The following is a 21,280-nucleotide window of genomic DNA, read 5'->3' on the forward strand; positions in this document are numbered from 1 at the left end:
TGAGCGACTTCACTTTCACTTTTCACTTTCACGCATTGGAGAAGGAAATGGCAACCCACTCCAGTGTTCTTGCCTGGAGAATCCCAGGGACAGGGGAGCCTGGTGGGCTGCCGTCTATGGGGTTGCATAAAGTCGGATACGACTGAAGTGACTTAGCAGCAGCAGCAGCAGCCCAAGCAAACGGTTATCCCTTTAGTCAGCTTTTCACAGATGGGGACATGCAAAGATTCTGCAATTCCTCTTTTCTATTCTAAGTGACTTTCTGGAGACCCACTGCCACCTGGGGCAAAGTACACAGCCCCAAGATCATTCTGAAAGCCAGGTTTAATTTCCTTTATTGTTGTTTCATCTATTGCTGCAATCAGAAGGAAGTGTAAGCACTCTTTGAAGCAAGTCTCTTGCTGGTTAGCAACTAACTTCTCCAGCTTAATTGCTTTGTCCTCTTGGAGTTTACGTGGAGTTAGAATCCACACTCAGGGACCTGCTAAAGCTGGAAATGGGTGAAACTGTCACCTCCAAGAATAACAGGCATCTCAATGAAGATAAGTCTCACAATGCAAGTAAAAAATAAATCTGATGACCTCAGGGAGACATTAAAAATTTAAACGACAATGAAGACAGGAGAGAAAGGGAGAGGAAGGTAGTAACTATGAAAAACATTTTTTTAAAAACATAACAAAGAAATATACGCGATGAATGAACACACACAGCTATTTGGAGTTGGGGGCAAGTTAATTATATTCAAAAAAGACTGCATCTCCAGAATTTCTTTCTTTTTTTTTTTTTGCAGTTAAATATTTTAGTTCCTTCATATAGAGACATATTACACATGTTAACAACCATGAAAAACAATACAAAATGCCCTCGATTTAACAAGTAGAAAAATATAACTAGTATATATGGCAATTGTGAATCTAATACTGTACAGAAGTAATTTATGGATCTTACAAATAAATTATACTTAAATGCCCTTTTAAAATTCTTTCCCCCACCCTAGATGTACACCAGAACTTACAATAGGAAAGGTTCCGAGCCTAGCTTATCGCAAAAAAAAAAAAAAAAAAAAAAAATCAGTGCCAGTCAAATGTTCTGCCGACAAGCTCAAAGAATTTCTTATTTGGCTCATGAAAATATTCGTGCAGTTTATTGAGGAGTCTGGGGTCCACTTGGGGGTGCGCCCGGCCTTTGGACTCGTGTAAGCAGCGGTCCCGGCCGCTGTCCCTCAGGCAGTAGAAGCCCTTGGTTTTGTTAAAGTAGAAGTTGGAGGCGTTGATCTGCGGCGACAGCCTCAGGAACCGCTCCACCTTCTGGATCTCGGGGAAGGGGTCCCTGATGAGGCGGTCGCCGTCCACGATGTGGATGCGGCGCAGCGGGAAGAAACGCAGCCAGTTCTGCATGTGCAGGTGGTACAGGCTGCGGTTGAGAGCCTTGTAGTCCACGTTGAGGCGGCCGTCGCGCACCAGGAACTCCTCGATGGACGGGTAGGGCTTGCGCTTCTGCACGTGGTTGTAGAACACTTGCGTGTAGTCGGATAGCACGCGCTCCGACGGGTCCCGCAGGATAAGCAGCAGCCGGATGGCCGGGTTCATGCCGTGGACGCGCTCAGGCACTTTGGGCGACGTGAAGTACGCAGGGGTCTTTTCCACCGTGAGCTGGTGTGGGGCGGAGAAGGGCATCTGGCTGAGGTACCAGCCCAGGCCTTGGCTGTAGTGCTCCTCCCAGTCGAAGAAGTGCACCTCGTTCTCGGCGGCCGCCACGTCCGGATGCAGGCTGAGCATCTCCAACAGTGCGCGGGTACCGCCCTTGCGCACTCCGATGATGATGGTCTGCGGCAGCTGCTGGGCGGAGCCGTTGGGGGCTGCGCCGTCGGAGATCTCCTCCTGGAGGGCTGCCGCTTTTCGCACCAGCTCCGGCAGGCCCGGCTCGTCCCCTGGCACCACCGCGGGGCGGGAAGGCACTAGCTGGAGCTGGGCCACCAGCATCACCGCGCCCAGGAGCAGCGGGGCCATGCCGGACACCACGGTGGCTTCACTGGGCCGGGCGCCGCTGGGTCATGAAGTGCTGCCCGCGGGGGGACGTCTCCAGATCAGTGACACATGGGTATTGCAGGCTTCTGATTACTAGGAAACAAAGGGGAAAATATTAACCCCACGTAAATACTTGGCTTAATCAAGCTGACAACTCTGTCATCTTTGGCAAGACATTCAGCTCCTCGGGGTTTTCTCAGTTTCTTTATTAGATGGTAAAAAATCTGCATGCAATGCTGGAGACCCAGGTTTGATCCCTGGATGGGGAAGATCCCTTGGAGAAGGAAATGGCAACCCGCTCCAGTATTGTTGCCTGGTGAATCCCATGGGCAGAGGAGCCTGGCAGAGGAGTCCACAGGGTCGGGTAGCAAAGAGTGTGACATGGCTGAGTGACTTTCACTTTCACGTATCCTATCAAGCAGTGTCAAACAGTTTCTGCACCAGGCAAGAGAGTAAATGGTTAGGCTTTGGGGGACATATAGTCTCCATGGGAACTCTTTCAGCTATGTCGATTTTCTCTTAAATGTCCACAGACAATGCACAGAGACTTGGGTGTAGTTGTGTTCCAATAAAGTCTTATTTATGGGCACTGACATTTGAATTCCGTATCATTTTCATGGGTCATTAAAAATTATTATTCTTTTACTTTTTTTCCCCCCAATATTTATATGTTTAGTGCTTTATTGACACAAAAACCAGGCCAGATTTGGCCTGTAGTCCTATTTTGCCAAACTTTGCTACAAAGGAAAAAGATTGGGAAGGTCTGTTGGACCTCAGGAAACATCAGTGAATAGCAACTAGCTTCGAGCCCCAGGCAGAGGGGCAAGAGACAGCGAAGCAGCCATGGTTTCTGCTCCCCTACCCATGAGGGGCTTCTGATTTAATAGGACCGGCGAACTTGTTTGAAAAATGGAACGGTTAGTTCCTGTTGTTCACTTGTCCCTGGATCCAGTTCTTGCTGTGGCCTCAGTGCAGAGGGGAACATACTTCCCAGTGATTTTAAGATTTGGCCAGTGGCACGTGGGCAGATTGACTGGTCTGAGCTCCTTGCAGTCCAAAGGACTCTCCAGAGTCTTCTCCAGCACCACAATCCAAAAGCATCAATTCCTTGGAACTCAGCCCAAACCAGTCAAACCTAAAGGAAATCAACCCTGAATATTCATCGGAAGAACTGATGCTGAAACTGAAGCTCCAATACTTTGGTCCTGGATGCAAAGAGCTCACTCATTGGAAAAGACCCCAATGCTGGGAAAGACTGAGGGCTGAAGGAGAAGGGGGCTGCAGAGGATGAGATGGTTAGATAGCATCACTGACTCAATGAACATGAGTTTGAGCAAACTCAGGGAGATAGTGGAAGAGAAAGGAGGCTGGTGTGCTACAGTCCATGGCATTGCAAAGCGTTGGGCACGACTTAGTGAATGCACAACAACGTGGGCAGAAACGACAGTGTGCCAGTGCCCAGCAGAGGCCTTAAGAGGAGTGTGTTTTCACATGGCCTCAGTCCTTACACCATTGTGATGAACAACAACAAAAAAAATGTGCCCAGGTCCCAGGAGAAAGACAAACCGCACTTGGCATAGAGCCACCCCATGTGTGCAGCCTAGCCATTTCCCTCGTGTGTGAGAATGCATGCTTGTGGTTTTAAGCTGTTGAGTTTTGGGCTGGTTTGTATTGCAGTACAAATTTGGCAAAAGTTAACCAACACAACCTGACTGCAAGCATCAGTATGGTATCCGTTATGATCACAGTTCAGGTACTTTGAGGACCTGCGTTCCTTCATTTTGCCTGAAACAATTAGGGATGTCTTCCTAGTAGAGCAAGTGTGTGCAGTGGGCCTGGAGGGATGAACAGGTGAGGTTACTGGAAGGAACAAAAAACTTTCACACAAGCAAAGGTTAACTGTTTATAAAGAGCGAGTCTTGCAGTCTGCTCAGTGGAATGTCACCCCAACACGGCAGTGGAAAGTAGAAATGCAGGACAGTTATAGATGAGGGTCTTGCCCAGGGACACAAAAATTTATTCCACTTCAAGATTCACGGTCTAAATTTAAAGCTCTAAACGCAGGGCTCTTCCCATGAACTGCCTGCTTTATGCCTTCTCCTTTAACTCTGAGATTTATCACATTTGGGCGTTAAAGTTCCTAAGGAGCACAGGCACTGCTGAGCTGCAGCGTATGGGCCCCCAAGACACATGAGCCACGGTTGATGTTTTTACGGGGCTGATAAGCAGCAATCCGTGTTTGACCCTCTCCAGGAAAGAGGCGATTGGAAGCTCTGTTTTAAATAATCTCTGTCTAAACACAGCTTAGGGAGAGTTGGAGACAGGCCCAGTTTGGGGACTGTAGGACTTACAAAGCCAGAAAACATATTTTCCATCAAGAAGGCCCATCATCTTCATTATGCCAGGTTTAAAATTCACTTTAATAGTTTAAAACTTGTCTGGTGGTAGAGGTATAGTTGCTAGTTGTGTTTGACTCTTTTGACCCCATGAACTACATAGCCCACCAGGCTCCACTGTCCATGGGATTTCCCAGGCAAGACTTCTGGAGTGGGTTGCCATTCCCTTCTCCAGGGGATCCTCCCGACCCAGGGATTGAACCCAGACTTCCTGCACTGCAGGCAGATTCTTTACTGGCTGATCCACTAGAGAAGTACTAAAATTTGTCTTGAATGTGTAATGAAGAACAATATACAGGGCTTCCCTGTTTATGATCAAATTGATTTGATATCTTTCAGATATCAATTGTATTAACCACTTTGAAAAATGTATATTCAAGACCAAACAATTAAGAAGTTGAAAATCATAGAACACTGGAAAAGGAAACTGCAAAATCACCACATGCTTATTTAGGGAAAAAAAAAAAAAAAAAAGTTTCAGAGAGCTGGCCAAACAAGATGGGGTTCAAGGTTGGTCTTACTGATTGGATGAGCTCAATTTAATGGGCCATTTGCTTTAGTCAAATGCATGTTTTAGCATGACTCAGTGAAATTCTATTTCCTTTTCCACTGCTTGTGTGGGTCAGCCAAAGGGACCAGTTGTGCTTGCCTTTCACACGTTTAGGGTATGTGAGCAGGTGCACGTGTGTGCTTGTGTGTCTGCACGTCTATGTGTACATGTGTGTAGATGTGTGTGCATGTGCAGGGTGTCACGTGGGTGAAGTGAGGGAGAGAGCAGCTCTTCCACACTGAGCAGCCACACTCTCCCCATCTCACAGCCTCACATCCCAGAAAACAGCCCGATCCTGGGACACCGAAGGAACAGAGCCAGAGGCCAGACCTGAGATCCACACCCTTTGACTATCCATGCTCTTTTCACTTTATTATGAGGCATGCGGATTAGCACAGGGAGCATCTGAGATCACTTTCCTAAAGGGGAGTTACCAGCAGACAGCAAAAAGAAGAAACTTTTATTTTATTTTTTCTGGTTGAACCACGAGGCTTGTGGGATCTTAGTTCCCCTACCAGGGATTAAATCTGGGCCCTCAGCAGTGAGAGCCTGAAGTATTAACCACTAAACCACCAGGGAATTCCTGAGAAGAAACTAAATATAATTTGTCTTTTACAAAAACAAAACAAAAACACCACCACTCTGAAACAACTCCCCCTCCAAAACAACCAAAAGACTAGTATGTAGTTTAAAAACTCCTTGTTGCTATTCAGTCGCTTAATTGTGTCCAACTCTTTACAAGCCCATGGACTGCAGCACTCCAGGCTTCCCTGTCCTTCACTATCTCCCAGCGCTTGTTCACATTCATGTCCATTGGGTCTCTGATGCCATCCAAACATCTCATCCTTTGCCATCCCCTTTTCCTCCTGCCTTCAATCTTTCCCAGCATCAGGGTCTTTTCTAATGAGTTGGCTCTTTGCATCAGGTGGCCAAAATAATTGAGCTTCAGCTTCAGCATCAGGCCTTCCAAGGAATATTCAGGACTGATTTCCTTTAGGATTGACTGGTTGGATCTCCTTGCAGTCCAAGGGACTCTCAAGAGTCTTCTCCAACACCACAGTTCAAAAGCATCAATTCTTTGGCGCTCAGCTTTTTTTATAGTCCAACTCTCATATCCATAAATGACTAGTGGAAAAACCATAGCTTTGACTAGATGGAACTTTGATGGCAAAGTGATGTCTCAGTTTTTTAATATTCTGTCTAGTTTGGTCATAGCTTTTCTTCCAAGGAGCAAGCGTCTTTTAATTTCATGCCTGCAGTCACCATCTGCAGTGATTTTGAAGCCCAAGAAAATAAAGTCTGACACTGTTTCTATTGTTTCCCCATCTATTTGCCATGAAGTGATGGGTGGATGCCATGATCTTAGTTTTGCGAATGTTGAGTTTTAAGCCAAATTTTTCACTCTCCTCTTTCACTTTCATCGAGAGGCTCTTTAGTTCCTCTTCGTTTTCTGCCATAAGGGCAGTATCATCTGCTTATCTGTGGTTATTGATATTTCTCCTGGCAATCTTGATTCCAGCTTGTGCTTCATCCAGCCTGGCATTTCACATGATGTTCTCTGCATATAAGCTAAATAAGCAGGGTGACAATATACAGCCTTGATCTATTCCTTTCCCAATTTGGAACCCATCTGCTGTTCCATGTCTGGTTCAAACTGTTGATTCTTGACCAGCGTACAGGTTTCCCAGGAGGCAGGTAAGGTGATCTGGTATTCCCTACTTTCACCGATACCTTCTCCCCTCCACTCTTCCAACCACACTGCCTTCCCCAAAGGAGTTATGTAAGTAAAAGTGTAACACACTGTTTTACAAGATATTCAGAAAACCTCAAATCATCACAGGTCGTTAAGAGCTGCTCAGGAAGGTAAGAGCTGCTGCTGCTGCTGCTGCTGCTAAGTCACTTCAGTCATGTGCAACTCTGTGTGACCCCACAGACGGCAGCCCACCAGGCTCCCCCATCCCTGGGATTCTCCAGGCAAGAACACTGGAGTGGGTTGCCATTTCCTTCTCCAATGCATGAAAGTGAAGAGTGAAAGTGAAGTCACTCAGTCCTGTGAGACTCTTAGCGACCCCATGGACTACAGCTTACCAGGCTCCTCCAACCATGGGATTCTTGTCAAGAGTACTGGAGTGGGGTGCTACTGCCTTCTCCGAAAGGTAAGAGCAACCCTCTCAAAGCTGACAGTAACCACTGCTCATTTATGTCTCCAACACTTAGTCACAGCTTGCCTTAAGATGGATCATATCTCATTGTTACTTTTATTATAGATGTTAAAATGACCCACATATGCATTTGTACATTTTCCAGGAGCCCTGTTTTAAAAACAGAATATTTTCTGTAACCCTATCCAAAACATTATTACTTCAACACAAAATGAAGGAGATTTTTTGCAGTTTTTTGTCTTAAGTCTTCAAAAGCCAGTGTGTATACATTGGTAGGACATCTCAAGGCTGCTTCTTGTTGCTGTTGTCCAGTCACTAAGTCACGTCTGAGTCTTTGCAACCCCTTTGCAAAGCCAGGCTTGCTTTTTAATATGGTGTTTAGGTTTGTCATAGCTCTACTTCCAAGGGGCAAGCATCCTTTAATTCCGTGGCTGAAATCACCATCTGAGGTGATTCTGGGGCCCAAGGCCACATGTGGTTTCTGACAACTGGAGTGGACAGCCCAGAGATCCACAGCACTGAGCAATGTTGCAATTCTTACTCTGAAAGCTCGTTAATTGTGGAACCTGCTTTCTTCAAAAGTAAGATCCTTGACCCCAGTCACAAATCAGGAGCATCTCAAACAGGAAAAGAACCAGGAAGGAAAGTTTGAAATTGCAAGCAGCACAAAAATAAATGGAGTATTCTCTCTTCAGAAGTAAACTAGGTACTATCAAAGGGAATCTTCTGGAAGTCTGGAGCCTGAGCTGGCATCAGCACAAAGACTGTTCAACAGCACCTGGAGGCCAGTCTACATTCCTCCAAAAAGCATTGTTGGCAGCAGTCATCCGGAGCACTTGCTACTGAGCAGACACTAGGCTAGCCACTTTACACACAGGACCCGTGTGATGCACACTGCATGCTGGACGGAACTGATCCTGTCACAAGAAAATGAGGCTCAGAGAAACGGAGTGGTTTCTTCAGTCATGTCCATCTCTTTGCATCCCTAAGGACTGTAGCCCACCAGGCTCCTCTGTCCATGGGATTCTCCAGGCAAGAATACCAGAGTGGGTTGCCATTTCCTACTTGAGGGGATCTCCCGACCCAGGGATCGAACCCTCATCTCTTCTGTTTACCTGCATTGGAGGGTGGGCTCTTTTACCACTAGCATCACCTGAGAAGTCCCATCCTTCCCTGTTGAAAGAGATCTAACTCACTCTCTGTTCACTCCCTTTTACCAGGCAGGCTGCTTGCTTCATCTTGCAGTGATAAACCAAGCCCTGAGTTTCAGGAATTCCGAAGCCAAGAGTCTTTCCCATCAGCAGCACTAGGCTTCCTTGGATTCCACATGAAGATGCTGACCACACACCAGGCACGGGGGACACATGGGAAAGGACACAGAATTTTCCAGGTGGAGGTTCCCCTGCATTAAAAATTAAATCCAAGGGAACTTCCCCGGTGGTCCAGTGGTTAAGACTCCTAGCTTTCACTGAAGGAGGCATGGGGTCGGGGAACTGGGAAGCCATATGCTTTGAGGTGAAAAAAATACAAGTTAAACGCAAATCCTTTTCGGGTCAGGAATGAACCTAGAATAGGATCTGTCTGCCCCTCCCACCTCACTGCCCTTTTAAGCCAAGCTCGGGCCTTCCAGTTCATTTGATGGTACCAAGCTCACACCAGCTCTGTGCCTTGGCCTTCTCTGCTCCGTCTTTCCAGGATGCTCCATCCCCCAACATGCTTCCTGAGGCTGGCTGTCCCGTCACGGATTTTATTTCAAACGCTGGCTTTCCTCGGCAACATGAGCTCAACCTCTCGCCTTTAATCACTTTCTTTCCCATCATCTTGTTTTATATTCCTGATATACTATCCAAAATTATGTTTGCTTGTTTACTGCCTGCCTCTCCACCCAACAAAGTCAATTCAGAGCTTCCTTATCAGCATCCTACCTCCCGCCGCTGCATCCTCGGGGGCTGGTGTGATTGCTGGTACCCAGTGGGTGCTAGAGATGCTGTTTGCTGAATGAACACATTGGATGTAGCGGCAAGTCAGGCAAATGACGGAAGGCACTGACAGAGGCTTTTCATTCAGCAGAAAGAGAAACTTAACCATTTGCCACTTACGAAAAAGACAGTGGCAAAAAGTAGCAAGCTTTCCTCCCTAGAGGATCAAATAGGAACCAGATGTTGAGAAGGGGGCTCAAAATTTCTCCTGGAGGACGGACAAAATCGCCTGAGAGCCTAGAATGCATTTTCATTAAAAAAGGATGGGAACTAGTGAGATAACCCTTCAAAAATATTTTAATTTTCTTCTTAAGTCTTACCACAAAATTCACATTATGACCGAGATTTCAAATGTAACCACTACAACACATCTGCTCTCAGCTCCATCACTAGAACATGTTCATGGATAAAATTAAAGAACTAGAATATTTCACAGGAGGGACATTCAGTATATCAAGCACAGCGGTGCTTGTGGTCCTTCTGTCTGCAGGAAAACCTTTTCGCCCCTCAGAAAAAGATGGTCTTGGATGACAAGGATGGTTATCTGGGGGACCAAAGTCATCCAAGGGATTTGACAGAAGGGTTGGAAAGGAAGCAATTACTCTCTCCCTGAGTGCCCACCGCGTGTCAGGCAGTAAGCCCTCATGTAGAAATTATCCCTCCAAATACTTGTAACAGTATCAAGGGGGTGGCTATTCTCCTTTTATCTTATATATTTGTAAGCAATAAAAGGGCAGTGAGTGGTAATAGAAAAGCAACTGGACAGACCCAGGCTAGAATTCTTATAGCTAGCTGAGCTCAGGTTAGCTTCTCATCTCTTTGGGCCTCAGTGTGCCATTCTGCAAAACGGGCTAAAATCTACTTCATAGGGATGCTATCATGATTCCGATAGATTACCCATGCCAAAGAGACAGGGCGATGTCTGGCATTTACAGGGCATACTACGAATGCTAATGGCCTGCCTTTCTCCCCAAGGCAGACACAGAAACATGCTATTAAGGTTAAAGTGAAAGTGAAAGTCACTCAGTTGTGTCCGACTCTTTGTGATGCCACGGACTACACAGTCCATGGAATTCTCTGGGCCGAAATACTGGAGTGGGTAGCCTTTCCCTTCTCCAGGGGATCTTCCCAACCCAGGGATCAAACCCAGGTCTCCCGCACTGCAGGCAGATTCTTTATCCCTGATAGCTCAGTTGGTAAAGAATCTGCCTGCAATGCAGGAGACCACGTTTCGATCCCTAGGTAAGGAAGATCACTGGAGAAGGGTGGAGAAAGGATAGGCTACCTACTCCAATATTCTTGGGCTTCCCTTGTGGCTCAGCTGAGTAAGGTTAAAAGACCTTCTCAAATAAAGAAGTCTGAGTGCCGAAGAGTTGATGCTTTTGAACTGTGGTGCTGGAGAAGTTTCTTGAGAGTCCCCTGGACTGCAAGGAGGTCAAACCAGTCAATCCTAAAGGAAATCAACCCTGAATATTCATTGGAAGGACGGATGTTGAAGCTGAAACTCCAGTACTTTGGCCACCTGATGCGAAGAGCCGATTCCCTGGAAAAGATACTGATGCTGGGAAGGATTGAAAGCAGGAGAAGGGGGCGACAGAGGGTGAGATGGTTGGAGGGCATCACCGACTCGATGGACATGAGTTAGGGCGAATTCCAGGAGATGGTGAAGGACAGAGAAACCTGGCATACTGCGTTCTCTGGGGTCACAAAGAGTCGGACACAACTGAGCAACTGAACTAGAACAAAAACGTCACAGGAGCAAGAAGTGTGCTTTGCCTCTGAGTGGAGATGCCTTCCTTGGGCTGCGGTGAGCACATCCCAGGCAGAGGGGGCAAGCTTGCTCCAAGCCTGATAACACAGCAGAAAGGAGGAGAGCTCTTGTGTTACTCTCCAAGAATTGCCTCTCTCCACACATGCTGGAGTGTCGAGTGATTTAACTTTCTGGCATGCAGTAATACCCAAGTTAAGACGGTTTGATGAGAACCGTCCTTTCTGTTTCCAACCAAACTTCTGAGCAATCAACGGTAGATGATGTTTTGTTTGCCTTTAGGAGACCTTTACCTCTGCCTGGCTAATTTAAGAGCATGTGGCAGCAGGGTCAACTTTCCATCCTTGGCAGGTCATCGTGGAAACCAAGAAAGAGGAAACGGATTTATCTCCTGCCTGTCAGTCTACAGAAGGACAGAGAGATCTCAAGACTCCCATAAATATTTATTTTCTTGAAACTGCCTACACATGACACTTGTCAACAGCTGTTGACATTGACTTTTGCTTGAATTTACTCATGGTAATTGCTGTGAGGTAAGTTGGGGGTAGAAAAGAGCTCAGGGTACAAAAGACACAAGGTCAGTTCACATAATGTTACTACAGAGAGAAGTCAGCCAGAATGAGAAAAACAAGGATGGAATATTAATGCATATATGTAGAATTGGAAAAAAATATTGGTATAGACAATCTTATTTACAAAGCAGAAACAAAGGCACAGATGCAGAGAACATGTGGATACCAAGGGGGATTGGGGTGAACTGGGAGATTGGGACTGACACAGGAACGTTGATATATATCTGTTTTATACATGTTGGTACTGCACTGCACTGTAAGTCGCTTCAGTCATGTCCAACTCTGTGCAACCCCATAGACGGCAGCCCACTAGGCTCCCCCATCCCTGGGATTCTCAAGGCAAGAACACTGGAGTGGGTTGCTGTTTCCTTCTCCAATGCATGAAAGTGAAAAGTGAAAGTGAAGTCGCTCAGTCGTGTCTGACTCTTAGCGACCCCATGGACTGCAGCCTACCAGGTGCCTCTGTCCATGGGATTTTCCAGGCAAGAGTACTGGAGTGGGGTGCCATTGCCTTCTCCGATACATATTGGTACTATGTATAAAATAGATAACTAAGGAAGACCTAGTATAGCAGAAGGAATACCACTCAGTGCTCTGTGGTGACCTAAGTGGGAAGGAAATTCAAAAAAGAGGGGTTATATGTATACGGATAGCTGATTCATTCTGCTGTACAGCAGAAATAAACACAACGTTGCAAAGCAATCATATTCCAATTTAAAGAAAAAAAGTTTCTCTGGGCCACACTGACTGCCTGGGAAAAGGAGGAGGGACCAGCCCTATTTTTCTCTTGAAAAAGACCAGGACTGTTCCAACACTCCCTCCTCCACTTTCTAGGCTCTGTTACCTCCATGACACGGGAGGCTCCATATATACAGAAGGGTACCTGGATAATGAATGCAACTCTCCGGAATTGAAGGAAGGAGGTGCCTGGGTCAGCCTGGGAGGGCAGCATGGTGGGGCAAGAATCTGGGGCCAGTGGATTTCAATCACCATGTTATTTCCAAGCTTCTGAGAATTCCCTGATCCAACGATGGATGATAAATGCCAACTGCCCCATAAGTAGCCTGAAGTCAACCCACAGGATATACTTTTCCAAATTAGGTGAGAGATTAGGTTGAAGGATCTGGGCAAGGGGTTGCAAGTTGGAGTCAATTAAAGCTCCCCACATCCCCACCAGGAGCTCTGGCTGCTCCATCACCATCGCCAGGCACTTTCCAGGCTTACAAGTGCACATCAATTCCCTGGGGATGTAGTTCAAAATGCAGATTCTAATCCAAGAGTTCTGGGCAGAGGCCTGGGAGTCTGCGTTTCTAACCAGTTGCCTGGAGAACCGGTCTGCCCACCCACAGCCTTTGGAATGGTAAGAACTAAAGAACTCCCTGAGCTTGGAACAACTGCATCCATTCAGATTCGGAGCCTGATGCCCCTGGCCTTGGGCTGGGAAGGCTGCCTTTGGATTTGGTCTCCTATGTTGTTAGGGTAGTTTGTTTTTAAATCCAAGGCTGGAAACAATTGCAGGAGACAAAATAGAGAGGGATCAGTCTGGTCACAGAGGTGGTGTTATCTGTGGACAGGGCTGGAGGGCCGATGCTGGAATTCAGAGGATTTAGAGCCAAAAACCCAGGCGCAAATCTCAGCTTTATAACTTAAAATCCACGAGAGAGCACTGAAAACCCAGAGCCTTCGATCGAATGTCCTGGCCAACGTACACTATTGGAAGGATTAAACAGAACAGCCTATGAGGGTGCTTACGATGTTGCCATGTTGCCTGGCCGATGGCAAGCCCTTCAATCGTGGCAGCTATTTTTGTCTCTTAAAAAAAAAGGGGGGGAGGCTGTGTGATATAAATGGGAATCAAGGATGATAATTAGTCAAACGCATTTGTTCATGATCCAAAGTACTGCAGTGACTCAACCAGACAGAGGCTTGCAGGAGAAAGGACAGTGGCACACAGGGGCGATCCAGGCTCTCTGTCTGGGGAGGGGCTCGCAGAGGGTCCTCCAGAAAGGCCCCCTGCCTGAATGATAGGTGGCCAGGTGTGTGCAGGAGGGATGAAGAGGACCCCTCCACCCCCTTCATGTTTAATCTGTGGTGCTGTGCACAGGAGGCAGTGGTGACCTAAATAAATCCTTCATTAGAAGCAGAAACACACTGGCACAGGCTGAGCTTCATGACGGGAGGGCGGACGGGGCCTCTCTTATTACTCAGTGCAGCTGAGTGGAAAAGGGGGCCGTGCCAGCAGACGGGAGACAGGATCTCGACTGCCTCGGTGCGCTCGGATACGCACGGCTCAGCTCCTGCTCCAGGTATGAGCCAATCTCCCCACAGGTGCCATCTGACTGTGAGAACGTCCCTGGATGAGGTGGACAGTCCTCATCACCCCACTCATGGCCAGCACCCATGCAATCCATTTCCCCGGAAATGGACAGGAAAGAGACACAGAGCTTCAGAGGCCAAAGAACCCCCTGTCCTTTCTGCATCCCTGTTGATTAGGACACAGGTCACAGAGGACCAGAGCCCCAAGGTCAAGGGTGCAGGGGCTGAAATGAATCAGAAAGCAACGTCTGCTGATACCCATGCACCGAACCCCAAACACACGGGAACCTGTGTTTCCTTTATTTGGGGTCACGGAGCCCTAGAATAGTTGCCACTGAAAATAAATATATACAAGTCAAAGTAAATTCTTCCCCTGGATACACAAAGGTGGAGGGTGAATTTGTCTCATTTCTTGAGCCAGGCTGGATAGACTGAATGATGTTGCCTCTCAAATTTCATAGGTTGAAGCCCTTGTCTCTGGTGTGGTGGATATTTGGAGATGGGGCCTTGGGGAAGTAATTAGAGTTAGATAAAGTCCTGAAGATAAGACCCGTAATGAGATGAGCATCCCTGGGAAAAGAGGGAGAGAGATTCGTGCTCTGTCTCTGCCACCTGAGCATGCTCTTGCTTGCTTGCTTAGTCGCTCAGTCGTGTCTGCCTCTTTGTGAACCTGTGGACCGTAGCTCATCAGGTTCCTCTGTTCATGGGATTTTTCAAACGAGAATACTGGAGTGGGTTGCCATTTCCTCCTCCAGGGATTTTCCTAACCCAGGGATCGAAACTGCATCGTCTGTGTCTCCTGGATTGCAGGCAGATTCTTTACCCACTGAGCCGTCGGGGAAGCCCCAATGCTAGATGGTAACCATCTGCAACCTGGAGAGAGCTCTCACCAAGAACTGAATCTGTTCGCATCTTGAACTTGAGCTGTGAAGAATAAATATTTGCCGTTGTTTAAGCCACCCAGCCTCTGGCATTTTGTTACAGCTGCTGAGCACACTCACGTGCTATGCCGTGCTTAGTCTCTCAGGTGTTTCTGACTCTTTGCGACCCCATGGCCCATGGACAGTAGCCCACCAGGCTCCTTGGTCCCTGGGGATTCTCCAGACAAGAATACTGGAGTGGGTTGCCATGCCCTCCTCCAAGGGATCTTCCCAACCCAGGGATCGAGCTCAGGTCTCCCACATTAAAGGCAGATTCTCTACCATCTGAGCCACCAGGGCTGATAAACAGCCCTTAGGGGAAAGAAGAAAGAAAGAGTCTGCCTGGGACTGTTTCCACTGGGTGAGTCTTCCCAGGGTGGCACACCACGGTCTCCTGGATCCAGGCAGGTGACATGAACCTTGGAAACTGGGTGGCTGGGGCGAAGGAAAGCAGCAAGCAGCCCCGTGTGTACACAGGCGGTGTAATGAGCAAGCTGCTGCCATAACTCTGGCTGGTGTTTTTGGGGAAGAGGGACCAGTGTCATCTGATCTTTGGATTTTTTGAGACTCTATTGTGGATACTTATATGAAAGTTCTTGATTTTTATGGATGCTCAAAAAGGTGAAGATTTTTTTTTTTTTAAATGAAAGGATTAGAAGGCAAGTCTGCAAAGACTGATGCCTCAGGTCTATGCTTTCCCACAGGTGATCACTTCACACTTTTACAAGACACCTATGATGCTCCAATACTCGAGCCTGGAAAATCCCATGGAGGGAGGAGCCTGGTAGGCTGCACTCCATGGGGTTGCAAAGAGTCAGACACGACTGAGCCACTTCACTTTCACTTTTCACTTTCATGCATTGGAGAAGGAAATGGAAACCCACTTCAGTGTTCTTGCCTGGAGAATTCCAGGGACGGGTGAGCCTGGTGGGCTGCTGTCTATGGGGTTGCACAGAGTCGGACACGACTGAAGTGACTTAGCAGCAGCAGCATGATGCTTCCATCCCCTTCATGCAGCACAGCCTAGTCATGGCAAAGGGGCTTGTGTAACTCTATGAAGCTATGAATCGTGTCGTGCAGGGTCATACAAGAAAGACGGGTCACAGTGAAGAGTTCCAACAAAATGTGATCCCGTGGAGGAGGGGAATTCCTGGGGACACAGAAATGACCCCGTCACTGCCCTCAGAGCACCCTGTAATGTAGAAGATACCTGTGGAAGGAAACCTATTACGGTGTCCAGGGTGATCAGGGATTAGGCACCGCTGTATCAGAGCGCAGGGGAGAGAAGCCACACAGGAAGAAGACAGGGAGGGCCTGGCATCATTGCACTAAAAGGAATCAACATCAGTGGCCAGAAATAATCCAGGAGGAGGCTTGGGGTCTGCTTGGCAGGAAGTCCCCAGGGACAATCAGCCCAGAAAGAGTTTGCAGCAGAATCAGGGCTGGGCAGGGGGCAGGGACTCAGCCCGTGCTGGGGTTGGCTGTGGAGGTAAGGTCTTTGGGGAAAAGTGGCAGATGATACGAGACTGCAGGAGCCCGTAGGGGCCACAACTTGAAATTCAGAAGCACAGGGAGGGGAAAGAGCCCTGGCAATAGAACAAAGGAAAAATTCCTCAGCCTGAGTCCCAGAAACGCCACTCACAGACTCCAAGTTGGGACACGTTAATGGAAAATCTTGGAAACTACTGCTCACTCTTGGTCCAAGAGCTTGTTTTTGTCTCTCCTCTTGGATATGCGTGTTCTTGGTTTAACGTGATCATTTAAAAACAGACATTTGAGTGTGAGCTCAGTACTGACCTTGAAAGACACCAGGGTTGGGCAAGGACTGAGATACCCCTGACTGCAAGTTGCTGAGGGGGAAACACGCATGGGCAGAATTAAAGCACGGCACCATAGCTGGTTTCAATTTTACATTGTCTGTGATTTTTTTTTTTTTTTTTCCTTTTCGGAATTGAGTTGTTGCTGTTCCTGTAACAGTACTGAATAAAGTTAGCAGCTGTTTTCTCCCTCCTCCCACACATACACACAGAACTGTGATTTCTGTTCATCCCTTACTTTAAAAAAATTTTTTTAAATACTATTCAAGTTAAATATTTCCTTATTCTTAAAGCTTCAGGTTTTACAAAATGAGTTACTGTCTCATTTGCCTCTGAATCGAGCTTGAACTTATCTATAATAAATTTAAACAGAAAGCATCTGCCTTATTATCTCAGTCATCTTGGAATCTTTAAATGCTGTTTAATCGGTCCAGAAGAACTACATCTAGATCTTGCACTTGACACAACCTTTTCTGTGATCTTTTGTTATCGCTTGTGATAAATTTCAGTATCTTCAGATTAACTACAATACTATACAGTAAGTTCAACCATCGTCAGCCTGATCACGTATTCTTTCTGCATACTGTTGCAAAGTGGTTTATAGTTTAAAAATATTTTCAATTTATTATCCCTTAAATAATGTATCTGAAACAATCTGGCATCTGAGGGAGACATTCAGGAATCTTCAAGAATGACGAGCTCAGAGGGGCCAGCTGGTGATTAACAGTGTGGGTTTGAACCCCAGCTCCATCCCTTATTCCCACTGTGTGACCACGGTCATGTGACCACTGTGGGCTCTGTTTTTGTATGTAACATGCACGGATGACGGTATTAATACTATAGGATTGCTGTGAGGCTTAAAGAAGGTATTACCACATACACGAAGCACCAAGAAGAGGCAGGCATGTAGAAACCCTCACCAAACGTGATCATCAGCCCTGGCAGAACTCTGTTTTCCATCTTTAATCCAGATAATCAATTTCTCTAACACCGATCATTTCAGGTACATAAAATGCATCTCCACAAAGTCGTCTTGGCTTGAAAGGACCCATACACAAGAGCGAGCAGGGTGTTGAGCTGGGGTCTAGTCCCAAGTTCTGTCCTGACTTCTGTGTGACCTTGGCCAAGACCCAGAAATACTCTTAAGCTTCTTTTACAAAAGAAAACAATTGGACCATAAATTCTCAGAACATCTGCCCTCTTATATCCATCTATAATATGAAGGCTTTAGAGAATTAAGAAACATTCTTGTCTGTCAAAGCAAGACACTATTATCCAAGATTCTAAACAAAACAATCACTGTTAAAAATAAATCTTAATAATGTTTTGTCACTTGGCATCAGCTTTCCATTTCATAGGCTAACGGGAGCAATGTATATTGAATTTCTACACTTCTGAGGTCCTTTTGATATTCAGGAAAATCATATAGCTTCTAGCAGGAAGGACTCCCTTTGAGGGTGTGTGTGTGTTAAGCCACTTCAGTCATGTCCTACTCTTTGCGACTCTGTAGCCCGCCAGACTCCTCTGTCCATGGAATTTCCCAGGCAAGAATATTGGAGTGGGTTGCCATTTCCTATTCCAGAGGAACTTCCTAACCCAGGGATTGAACCCACGTCTCTTATGTCTCCTGTACTGACAGGTGTAGGGTCTCCCAAGCTACCTGTTGCTCTGGTTCTATTCAGATCATATTCAGCATTCAATCAACAAATATTAATGAAACCAGGACCTGATTAAGAGGTGGATATGTAGGAGAGGGGAACCCTCTGAAGGAGGTTTCATCACCCCCAGGGGGAAAAAAAAAGATGAAGAAAAATAGCATTATATAAAAGCTTCTCAATGAAAGGAAAATATACAAAGTAGACCAAGTCCTTCCAGCTGGGGTGGGGGCTGAGGGGTTGTGTGTCATGGGATAAACCTTCCCCCACACCCAACTCCAAAGGGTGAGCCTCAGCACCTTCTGGGCTGGATGGAGGCAGTTGAGTTCAGGACTTTTGCTTAGATATGTTTGGGAGGGTAGTTTGGGAGTGAGCAGAATTCCTTAAGACAACAGAAAAGGACAGAGGGCTGCCAGAGGGGTCCCGCTTCTTGGTCCTGATCACACATAACATCCAGTCTCTTCCTAAATCAGTGAAGATGCAATCTTTAAAGAATAGTAGGAAGTGCAAAACACAATCATCAGCTGGCCCAGCGTACCCAGAACCCAGCCAAGACCTAAACGGATTTGCTGTGTCTCAGGCCCTGGGGAATTAAAAGACACAGCTTGCATCCTTGTTCCTTCCCTCCAATAACTCAGGTATATGCAGGGGTATAGGGTGTTTTTCGGGGGCAGATGAGAGAGAGGAGGCAACATACGTGATAACTGCACTGAGGTTAGGGCTGAGAAATGGCCATGAATGCACAGCTTACTAGCATAAAGATTCACAGACAACAGAATGATGGGTATACATACATCAACATCAAATTATTTTGGTCATATCAATGTGTCAAGAGACAAGAAGAACTGTAACAAAGTTACATTTAGAAATAGTTTGTTCTGTTTGTCAAAACCAAAGGCGGGAAAATGGTGTGGGAATGAGTCCTCATGTCCCAATAATAGGCAGAATTTCTTCCTCCAAGTCTTAGTGAACAAGAAGGAAAAAGCAAAGGTGTTGGGAGAGGGAGAGAAGAGACAGGAGTCTGCGTGTGAACTTCTCCATTGTTCCTTCTTTCATGGTGTCAACTTGATTTGACGGGACTTCAATAGGGTTCAGGCTTCCTAGGTGGCATCAGTGGTTAAAAAAAAAAAAAAAATCACCTGCCAATGCAGGAGATACAAGAGACGTGGGTTCGATCCCTGGGTTGGCAATATCCCCTGGAGTAGGAAATGGCCACCGGCCTCACAATTCCTGCCTGGAAAAAATGAGCACACACACACACACATCATGAAGGTTCATCCTCTGAAAGGAATTTGCTACATAAAATCTGTATGTATGTGTATGCATGTGTGTTTTTGTGTTGGAGCTCTGATGACAGACCAGGTTTTTAAGACTTTCTGCAACTTTTACATCCTCTCAAGACAATCAAGGCACTAGGGAAGCTAACACACACCTTGAGGTCTTGCCTATGAGATGTTTCTATGACAATGCATTTCCAAAGGGACATTTTCAAAGATGTCAAAGAATAAATCACTACAGCCATCTTGGTCACTGAGCCACACAGAGTTCCCATGTTGACAATCACCTTCATTTCCCCATCAGCTGGTGTGAACTTGATGCCCTGGCTTTGTGCTTCAGACTAGGATCAAACTCAAACCAGCATTCGCTGTTCTTCAGTCACTCAGTCCTGTCCGACTCTTTGCAACCCCATGGACTGCAGCACTACAGGCTTCCCTCTCCTTCACCGTCTCCTGGAGCTTGCTTAAACTCATGTCCATCGAGTTGGTGATGCCATCCAGCCATCTCATCCCCTGTCATCCCCTTCTCCTCCTGCCCTCAATCTTTCCCAGCACCAGGGTCTTTTTCAATGAGTCAGTTCTTTGCATCAGGTGGCCAAAGTACTGGAACTTCAGCTTTATCATCACTCTTTCCAATGAATATTCATGATTGATTTCCTTTAGGATGGACTGGTTTGATCTCCTGCAGTCCAAGGGACTCTCAAGACTCTTCTCCAACACCACAGTTCAAAAGTACCAACTCTTCAGCATCTGGTGTCCCATATGTTGGGGCAAATGAGGGGCTTGGCCCAAGCTCAACAGTTCCCATTAAATGAGGTATTGATGATTATGCTGACATTTCTGGTTGGCTTTCCACAAGTATTTACAGTCACAGGAAGAAAGACATTTAATAATGTGGGTCACTAAATTAAATTTCAAGATTTCTTCTTACACACATTACCCTCTTTCTTCTCTCAGATACCATCCAGGAGACTACATCGTTTGCTCAGGACAGGGATACCAGGTCTCCAGAGCACAGGTCCCTTCTGGACACTGGTCAGGGATACAAGAAGGAGACAGGTCCCTCCACAGCCCCCAGAGGCCCACTGTGGACAGAGGAAGATGGATGTGGAAAATAGACACTTTTGGCCCAATTAGTCGGAGGAGGATCTGGGATGAACACTATTTTAGCAAATTAAAGGAAGCCAGGAAGAGGAAGTTTGGGACATACTTCATGGAAAAAACACCTAGGGAACACTTAGAAGTCTGGTGAGGACAAAAACCAAGTTCAATATGCTTTAAAATGACATCCAGGGTAAAGCATATAAACAGAGAAATAAATAGAATGGTGTGGGAAGATCAAAGCAAGTGAGTTGATATCTGCTGGGGTTTAAATCCTGGCTTAGTTATTTGATCATGAAAAAAGTCACACATCTCTCTGGGTCTTATTTTTCCCATCTAAAGAAAGTAGGGGGCTCCCCAGGTGTGGCTCAGTGGTAGAGAATCCGCCTGCCAATGCAGAAGATGCGGGTTCAATCTCTGGATCATGAAGATCCTCTGGAGAAGGAACTGGCAACTCACTCTAGTATTCTTGCCTGGAAAATCCCATGGACAGAGGAGCCTGATGGGTTGCAGTCCATGGGGTTGCAAAGAGTTGGATACAACTAAGCACCCACATACGCAAAAAAGGAGGTGGTTCCTACATTGTTGAGTGACTGTAAGATTCAAATAAGATATTGAGGAAGAACACTTTAGCTCACCTGATACAAGGTTAAACCCTCAAGACAAAGGAGTTAAAAAATACCAGAGTAACAGTAGCATGATGACATCAGCTTGAAAAGAGAAGTAAAAGGACAATAATA

At 46.4% G+C, this 21,280-nt stretch overlaps 1 protein-coding gene across 6 annotated transcripts in view; it reads right to left on the reverse strand.

The window, feature by feature from the left end:
- Nucleotides 1–318: 318 nt before the first annotated feature.
- Nucleotides 319–21,280, reverse strand: part of HS3ST1 (heparan sulfate-glucosamine 3-sulfotransferase 1) — a 36,641-nt gene continuing 15,679 nt past the window's right edge. For all 6 annotated transcript variants that reach the window (XM_027545042.1, XM_027545046.1, XM_027545043.1 and 3 more), the window contains one exon: nt 319–2,120. In XM_027545042.1, the coding sequence (XP_027400843.1) occupies nt 1,071–2,009 (939 nt within the window). In that variant the 5' untranslated portion in view covers nt 2,010–2,120 and the 3' untranslated portion in view covers nt 319–1,070. The remainder of the gene's footprint in view (nt 2,121–21,280) is intronic.

Source organism: Bos indicus x Bos taurus, chromosome 6 (assembly GCF_003369695.1).
Source record: "Bos indicus x Bos taurus breed Angus x Brahman F1 hybrid chromosome 6, Bos_hybrid_MaternalHap_v2.0, whole genome shotgun sequence".
Taxonomy (NCBI): Eukaryota; Metazoa; Chordata; class Mammalia; order Artiodactyla; family Bovidae; genus Bos; species Bos indicus x Bos taurus.